Here is a 9,639-nt window from a genome sequence, read left to right as displayed (position 1 = left end):
CAGGATGCTTAAATGGTTAATGCCTTTGGGGAATACAAAGCACGAGTCCTCGGCAGTCATGCAAATAAAATGGGGGACATTTTCGGGAATAGAAAATGTGAATAAGGATCTGATAAAGAAAGTGGGGATATGTATTCAAATTCTTCTCATCTCAAATGGCTGTTCAAAATGTAAAATTTAAAATGTAAAATAATAGAGAGAAAAAATAAAAATCAAAGGGTGCATAAAATATACTAATAAGAATTCTAACTTAAATCAAAATATGTGACTATCGCTAAAATTCTCATATTTCTTTGTAGGAAATCATGCCGATAAGGTTTCGAGTTAACTAAATTATTAAAAAAACACAAAACAAATAGTTGGTTACATCAATTGCAAATAAGGAAATATTAAAACTAAAAAATAAACAGTCAAAGTAAAAATAAGCCACTTATCAATAATTCTCATATCAAAAACTTTGCAAAAGTCATCAGTGCTTGTTCATTTTTATTTTAAGTATTATGTATTAATTTCTTAAATAAAAAAATGTTAATTTATCAGAATATAATATCAAAAGCTTATAATAAAAGCAAACAAGAGCTAACTGAAGGCTAATAGTCATAGGCTTTTATCAAAAATTGACAGCAATGCATTTTAGTTAATTCCAACTTTTGTTTATTATTCCTAAATAAAGAGAATTCTTGTTTACCAATTACCTTGAATTCGTTTACTTTCATATGCAGTTGCACTTAACGGTCTTCATTAAAATTCAAATTACTCGCTACTTTTTCCAAACTCCCATTTTGTCAGCAAATATTTCTCTCCCTTTTTTCTCCATTTTCTCTCTGCTTTTGTAAGCAACCGGGGAGCGAAGGAATTCCGGTTGTAACTCCGAAAATATTGTTTATTTGACGAGTGCGCAGACTCAACACTTTTGCCGGCAGGATTCAGCAACAAATGTTTATGCTCAGACTTGCGATAATAAACAAACTGAACCGGAACCATAGCTATATAGTAACTTAAGATAAATGATTTAATATAATAATATTAAGAACTAAACTTAAACTTTTTGAGTAATAATTGATATAATGATAGGTTTAATTTTATATTAATTAGCAAATCAAACATGTTTATGTAGAAATTACACCAGAATTTAAACATTTTTATTAATTTCTGAACTAATTTAACTTAAGTCTTATTTTTCATATATTTTATTGTCTTATTATCATTTCAATAAAACAAATATTTACCCAATTACTCTATGTTAACTTAATATTAAACTAGGAATGATTTCAATTGAAACGTGTGTGCATAAATTAATAAAATGTAACATTTTTTAATTATGTAAGCTTTTTGTTAGGTGTTTTTTTTTTAACTTCAGTGACTTTAATGGTACTTTTGTATACTTTAGATTTTTTTGTTTTTAATCCTTTATCAGTTGTCCTGGTCAAACTTATTTACAACTTCTTACTGTCACTCTTTCGCTATTTCTCTCTCAATTTTATCCTGAACTTTGCCCCGCTAGGAACAGCTGATTTCCCTGCAGGAATTTACTCCGAAAAGTATCCTTCGATTTCCCCAGACAAGTTGAAAAGCCGAAATAAAACGAAGCACTCAGAACTCACCACACTGGCGAACATTGCTGTGGACTGTTCTCGGTGGCTATTTTCCAAAGGACCCCCAAACGCAAAGCGTTCAGTTGAGTTTTGGTTACTGCCGCCAACGGTTAACGAACTGAAAGTGAGCGCGTGTCGGGCTTTTCGACATGAAAGCCAACTTCGTGGGCGATTGGCAGGAAACATAAACAAACCAAGTACTTTCGAGTGTGAAAATTAACGAATTTTAAAACATTACGAACATGCGCCAGCTAGACTCTGGCCAAATTTGGCCAGAAGCGTTTAGGCCGAACAATAAAATGTGAACTTTTGCCACAACTCTGTGGCTTGCGTGCTTGGGGTGTAGGAGGAAATGTAACGAATTGTGTGCGAATAGAATACTACGAAGAAGTCGAGCAAAAAATCAAGCAACACGAGAATATATATCCCTATATATATATATATATATATATATATATATTCTGTGGAAGTCGCTCCCCATCGCGTGTGCTGTGTGTTTGTGTGCGGGAGCTGGGCAAATAAATGCTCTTGCAACGCTTTTTTAGCCAGTTTATCTTAAGGCGAAATACTGTAAAAAATCGTAAAATGGATTTACGTTTCGTATTCATCGTTTTCCTGCTCAAGTGGACCCATGCACAAGGTAAGCAAGCGGGCGTCGAGGAAATAAAAACATACAACTCAAACTGAATAAAAAAATAAAAAATAAAACCCATCCTGGCCATGGATTTACTTGCTTCCTTCCCTTGCATTTCTGGGCGTTTGCCCGGCATTCTCTGTTTGTGCACCTGCCACAGCGTCCTCGTTGTGTGGACCCTCATCCTCCTCCGCTCCTCCTGCCTTTCCCCCTTCAAGTGCAATTCAACCTGCCTGCAATTGCAAATATTCCATAGAAAATTGCTCAACAGAGAGAGAGAGAAGTGCCAGCTCGTGAATGTATGACATTTGTATGGCTGTGCGATCTCGTAATGAGTTGCATTTAACTCCAGCCAACTCACTTGGCCGAGATGTTTTGGGAGCCCGGCATATTTATGATGATTGCCGGCAAGGTGTTGAATGGGCATAAAGCTTCAAAGCCCGTCCAGAGGCATCCCAGGGATGTCAGGGATGAATGCATCTGAATGCAGGTTTATTGATAGCTTGCGATGTCTGGGACTCAGACATCAAAAACATAGATATCACAAGAAGCAAAATTGGGTTTGTTATTGATTGCTAAAAATCTTAATTCTACCATTAATAACAAAATAAGTTTAAATTTAGTACTTTATTACTAGCGTTGAGATTAAATTAGTAAGTTAATATGTCGTATAATGTCAAATGATCTTTGAATTCAACTATTCCTATGCAATTTTTTATTTTCCTATTTTCTATTTGCCATTTTGAAATTTTAAATAACTTTATTCGAGCTTTTATAAAGTAAAGGAGTTCCAAAAAAAATTACTTTTTGTATAAAGTTTAATCATATTAGCTCTAGTACGTTTTCTAAAGGGAAATCTTTTACTAAAAACAAACATTTTTTGTCTTTGTCTATTTTCTTTGGCACTATTTTTGTTGTATAGATTTTTTATCTTATTCAATACTTTTAATCATAATAATAGATTAAGATGCATCCAATTAAAACAACCATTCAGAAATTAAAAGACTAATAAATTCCCAACAAATTTGTGGTTACAAAAATATATAAGAATTTTCCTTTTAATTGTCACTGCTGTAGAATTTCATCTCCGCTTAGAAATTTAGAAGTAATTTCAATTCGCAACTTAACTCAACGTAAATTTTCAGATTAGCATATTTCCTGCATTTGCATTTATTGGCCCAAAACTCTTGGATAACTTGAGGCATTTCCAGAATCATTTCATCCGTCCAAACATACTTATGTACCCAATGCATTGATTACTTCCTGCACAGAGCCCAAAAACTTTTGCCAACTATAATTCATAACTCTTGCTTATCTCACCATTAAGTTGTAGCCATCAAATGGGAATTCGTGTGTGCAAAACTTTTATGCCAGACGCAAAACAATTTCCGCAGTTCCGTCGTGTCCTCCTCCAAGTTTCGCTTCCCTCAAAATCATCCTTTCTGCCAGGCAAACAAATTAGTGGAAAATGTTTTGGGAAGAAACGAGAACGAGAACAAGCTGGAAATCCCCCTTGGGCTGGCTAACTAACCGAAATGAGTATGAATACGAGTCGTGGCTTCCCAATGCGAGTGGCACTCACTCAGGGCCAGGACTCAAGCGAACGGACTGCTTTTGTTGCATAAAATATGCGCATTTAATAAGGGGGCTCCCACACTCCCCGTGTAACCAGAATGAATATGTAAATGTAAATGCTGGCCCACAAAATACAAAAAAAGAGGAGAAATCGTTTCGGGCCCCGGCCACAAATGATACAAAAGATATTTCATATTTTCCGTATATATATATACTCGTACATATATCCCCATGCTCTCGTACTTGTGTACATTTCCATTTTGCCGCTGTTCAATTTGCGTTCTTTACGCTCCACTCTCCTTTTTTGGTTAAAGGCCATTTTTATTATGTAGTTCAGGCATGTAAACGAATTCAATTGAATAATATCCTGTCATTTTGTTGTTACATCCTCTTCGGGCCACCCATTATCTTCGTCGCCCCGCGACTCTGCCATGTCAGAGTATATATCAGCGCACAAAATCCGCCAATGCAGGATGAAGGATATGGAGGATATGGAGGAAAGAGTAAATAAATAAATCCCGACAACACGCGTGTCGCGCTGCTCCTGCGTTTACCTCTCTCCCGTCAGCCGGCGCTCAAAAGTATGCAATAAATTTGAAGCAAAAAATATATTGGCATTTTAGTGGGTTGCCTGCATTCATACGTGGATTCCGGCGATGTGCGTGTGTGTGTGTGTGTCCAATAAAAGAAAATTAAATACTTTTTGGCAAGTATTTTTCTTTGAGTAAATTAAATCATGCCTTGTTTGCTTGCTGTGGTTTCTTTATAATATGAATTGTTTCTTTTTACCGGAACTTCTTATTATTAAATATTAAAGTTATTCCATGTTTAAAATTTAAAAAGAAAAATATTTTGAAAGGCAACTTCAGAAATTGTATTTTCATATATATTTACTTACTTTTTCTATAAATAGAAAGAATATAAATGTATTAAAATGCTTCACACCTATTGTTAATGAAACTGTATTCATTGCTTGTAATTTATAATGTATATTAATATTTTTTTAAGTGGTTCTTTCTTGATTAAATATAATTTGTATGTACCTTTGGTAGTCCTTTATTCTTTAAACCACAAACGGAATTTATGCGGTAATTGTTGGTTCTAAAAGCCATTCGTTTTTATGCTTCCTCTGCCCATATCTCTTACATCCTTTTTGGCCCAATTTGTATGCCATATTCCCGCTGCTTGCCATACTTTCCATTTTAACTTTCTTAAACTTTGCTTAATTTATAAATTATGCATTTCATGGACTCCGTTACCAGGCAATTATCATTTTCATGGGAAATTGTTGTTGGGCCGCTTGTTTCGGTCTCGGTCTCGGTCTCTCGCTCATTTTTGGACGGCCCCTAGAAAGTAGGCTACGCAAAATTAATTTCTACACAGAGTCCTGTATCTGTATGGGTTGGCCTGTGTGTGCCTCGGCATGTGCGTGTGCTTTATTTATTTGGCTGGAACTCAAGCAAAGGCAGCCCAAGAAAGGACCCGACTGGAGTCGGTTGTCTTATATTTTGGTCTCGTGCCTGGCGGCGGCCAAAAGCAAAGGGCATAAATTTATTTGGCAAAAACACAGGAGCAACCGGGAGTAGTAGGAGTAGAAGTAGGAAAAAGTTTCGCAGACCGGAATATTAATGAGTATTTAACCCAAATTGTTGCTGCCTTTGATAAGTGCCATGAAATATTCCCCATGTATCTGCCACGCTTGTGATTCCACAGCTCCCGAATCTATTTCTGCCGCTTTTGCCCTGCGGCATCAATGGCAGACCGGAAAACTTGCCATATCTTAACCGGAATGTGTGTGCGGACCTGGGCAGGGTCTTCCTTTCCAAGTCAGGCATTAAATTACTTTAAAAGAATGGGGGAAAAAAGGGTTAAATTATTTTAGATGTCGGAGCGGACCCCAGCGCTTGCCTTTAAGACTTTCTCCGAAATAGCTTCAAAAAGGACCTGCAACGAGTTTTGCTCTTTTGCGTCTGGGTCTGTGGGGATGTCTCACAGGAGAATAGGTATTATTTGGCCAGCCTCTAGTTAATTGAAAAGCCGAAGGTATTTATTCCTTGAGGGAAGACGACCCAGGCAGCCAGCCAGTAATAAAGTAATATGGAATTAATTTGAAGTCTATTAAATATATGAAATATTTTGAAAATTGACAGCCAGCTGGTAACGTAAAAATATTTACTTGGGAGTATATTAGTCACAGTGGAAACTGGGAAGGAAACATCTTTATGGAATGTTTAAATATTAAAATATTAACAATTCAATTCAAAGCTTATAATTATCACTACTTTACTCATTATATTTTCAGTTCAATGTAACTATTTTGTATTTCACAACCATAAATAAAACAAAAATGCTATCTGGTTATGTAATTTTTGTATAATTCAACAAATTAAAATAATTGTTAGTTAGTTTAAAACCTATAACTAGTCACCTGTTTATTTAAGCCAGCTTTTACTGCATTTGCAGGCACAATTCCCATGCAAAGCAATTACCAGTTTCCACTTGTGTTCACAGCGTCGGTCCTGGCAAATTGTAATTTATCTTAGCCTTGGGCCAAAGGACAATACAGCCAGATATTCCTATTACAAAAACAGGCTAACACACACACTCACAAAAGAGACACATGCGAGGGAAAATTTTAATTAATTTCTGCATCAATTGAACGGCTGTCATAATACAAATAGACGAGAGAGGCGCACAGACAAATGCGCTTGTTTATTTGTTTGTGGGGCAAACGCACTGAGCAAACAATGGCCACAAAAGGACATGCAGGACGCCATTGAAACCGAACAACTATGGGTCCCTGTTCTCATAATCGCCATATTTTGATTAAGTTAATTAAGCGATTTCTCTGTCTCTCTCTCTGGGAGCCTTTGTGCCACGGCCAAAACAAGGCTTATCAAGGCTAATCCTCTTCAGAGTTCTCCCCTCGCCGGTGATTACCCGCTGAGCTTCGAGTGTTTGCCATGTGAAAACATAATTCATTTCATTATGATCCAAACTAGGCCAACAACAATAGAACAGCGGGTAACAGAAAGTGCAACAACAGCAATGAAAATAACAACATCAGCGCCAAGGAGCGGGGCAATTGAGCCTAATGAATTGCCATAGTAAAAACAAGGCTGAAGCAGCTGCCAAGGCGCTCTGAGGCCATCAAAACTTTAAAGTGCTCGAGTTTGCCATTAAAAATGAAAGAGGCGAAAAAATTACCACTCGCAAAAATGCAGGAAACAAAAACATCAACAAAAGCCAGGAGAGAACATTTCCATAATGAACCAAGGCGAAACTTTCCCACTCTCGACGATGGAGAAAAAGTTTTGGCCAGCGTATTTCGAAATTGGTTATTATAATATAGCTACGTAGATAACATTAAAAAACAATGGTTTTTTTTTTAAATTAAAAAATCATGAAAGGTGCTTGAAAAAATTCCCAGCTTACAAAATTTTAAACGTTAAATTAATATGAAATATGCAAATTCAAATCCAAAAAATCTTTTTATTTAACTTTTGGAAACTTACCAAATTATTAAAACAAAATTTAAAGCAATCTTAGAATTTTACCAACTTCTGATAAACATTAGAATAGTGTAATTTCTTCCAGAAATTATTTAAAATCACATTCTTGAACCCTTTTCCTAAGCCTTGACAGGCCACTGTGTCCTCTCTGCTGTAGAGTGTCCTAATATGGCGACGTAAACAAGTGTCGAGCATATTTTTTACGACAAGTTTGATATACTCCAGTCTCGGTCCTGGTCCTGGTTCCAGTTCCTCATCCTCATCCTCATTCCTTATTTTTTTCCTCAACGCCGCCGAGCAATCATAAAGCACTTTGAAGGAGGCGGAAAAAAGTGTTGAAATAAAAAAACAAGAAGAGAATGCCATGCGGTCAGTGATGATGTCTGGTACTTCCCCTCTTTCCTTGCTCGCATTTCTCGCGCATTTTTCAAATACTTACCCTTTGGCCGGAGGCGGGGAGCAGCCGGAAAAGGGATCCCTGGACCTGCGGACCAAGTGTCATTGACATTTTAATGCGCTAATGAAGATGACGACCCCAAAAAGCGGAAGAAAAATGCTTAAATTCATAATATAATCAAATTGTTATAAAAATAGTCGGCGGTGGCCAGTGGCCGGTGGCCAGCTTGACAGGCTCTGTCGCCTTGCGGTCCCTGCTCCAGATTGTAATTTTTCCCTCTTCATTATCGTCATCGCGTTGCGGGGCTTTTAATTTTTTCTCCATTTTTCTCGCCCGACCCCACTCCGGTTGCCACTCAAGGACTTGCGGTGTTTATGGGTTGATGCAATTTTATTTATTTATTTTTTGCAGCCCTTTTCCTTGGGTCCTTTAGGTCGCTCGCTGGCAGTCAATTATGTCAAAGTTGTCAATTCATAAACAAAAATTGCAGGGCGTTGGCGTAAGCAGCTTGTGTATAGGGCTTGGCCCTCTTTTTTTGCCTAAGTGCAGTAAATGTTAAATGTAGGTTATAAATTTGAGTGCAGCAGATGGAAGGGCAGAAATGAACGAAATTGAGTGGATGAGGCAAGGGCTGCATCTGACAAACTGAAATTGAAGAGGGGCGTAAAAGTTTCCCCTCCCCCAAAGTACATTTATAAAAACTGAATGAAAGCATTTGCAGAAATGGAGAATGAAGTTTATAATTGCAGAACTTCATTTCCGCATAACTACTGCTGTGAATAATGACCCTAAAATAACTTAAGAGAGGTATTATACTAAAGGAAACTATTAAAGAAGTACAAATTGTTTTTCATGAGTTTATTCAATGATTTTCAAACTATATTTTCAGTTACTCCTGGCTTAGCTTTCCATGAAAACAAATTTCTAATAAAATATAAACAAAAATACCAAAAATACACATAAAATACATCCAATATTAAACCATATATTAAAATTATAAAAGACACCAAAAATATATGGAAAATAACCCAACTTACACTCCAAATCAATCTTAAATACACCAATAATTCTTTTAAAATCCTAAAAAATAATTTCAATATTCTTAACTTTGCACTTAAATAACCCAAAAAATACTCAACATGTACTTAAACTACAGCACAAATTCACCCAATTACTTAATATAAAATATGATAGTTAAGTCGCAGCAGTACTAAGCACTTTAATTTTACAGAATTTCACTACCATTTTCTATATTTAAGTGCTCCTTCTATCTACTTAAATATTCAGTTCGCTTTCACATCTAGTCTCTGCGAGTCGCTTCATAAAACTTTAACTCGAAAACTCTTATCAAGGCAATCCCACGATACCCAATCCTTAAGCGGCTTCATCTCTGGGGCACTTAAATTTTAAATGGCATTTGTTAACCCTTTTTGCTGCTGGCTTTTTATGACTTATAATTTTTGCCAACTCATTGCCTTTGACTTTGGCGAGGAAAATCACGGGCGGCCCGAGAGCGAGAGCAGCACTTTTCCGACTTGGCCATTTGTTGCGCTGGAAATAGCCTAGAAGTCTGCATAATTTATCAATGTCAAAGCTGGCCCGATGATGAACGCCAGGAAAATTGCCAGGACAGCAGATTGTAGCCTAGCCAAGCCCATTTTATTGTCCTTTGCCGTCGAATCGATAAACTTACTTGTTGCCCAGCAAAAGAAAAGAAGAAGCCAAACAAGAAGATACGGAAAGGCCATAAAATTTGAGCTTTTTAACAAGCAAATCGAATGAAAGGCCGACGACAGGGATATTGTTGATATGAGCTCACGAAAAAAAGAAAATTATATATATATATATATAAGAAAAGAAAAGAAATGAAATGAAAAGAAAGAAAAGGACATGCCTGCTGACCCGAGTCCAAGCTGCTTATCAATG

At 36.6% G+C, this 9,639-nt stretch overlaps 1 protein-coding gene across 1 annotated transcript in view; it reads left to right on the top strand.

Moving 5' to 3' along the window:
- Positions 1 to 1,672: 1,672 nt before the first annotated feature.
- robo3 (roundabout 3) overlaps positions 1,673 to 9,639 on the top strand; it is a 44,031-nt gene continuing 36,064 nt past the window's right edge. The window contains 1 exon segment of the mRNA XM_020955081.2: positions 1,673 to 2,235. Within this exon segment, the coding sequence (XP_020810740.2) occupies positions 2,118 to 2,235 (118 nt within the window). The 5' untranslated portion in view covers positions 1,673 to 2,117.

The sequence above is a fragment of the Drosophila serrata genome, unplaced genomic scaffold (assembly GCF_035046125.1).
Source record: "Drosophila serrata isolate PLE 108 unplaced genomic scaffold, ASM3504612v1 contig_245, whole genome shotgun sequence".
Taxonomy (NCBI): Eukaryota; Metazoa; Arthropoda; class Insecta; order Diptera; family Drosophilidae; genus Drosophila; species Drosophila serrata.
The sequence above is the reverse complement of the archived record's forward strand: the minus strand, read 5'-3'. Positions and strand labels throughout refer to the sequence as shown.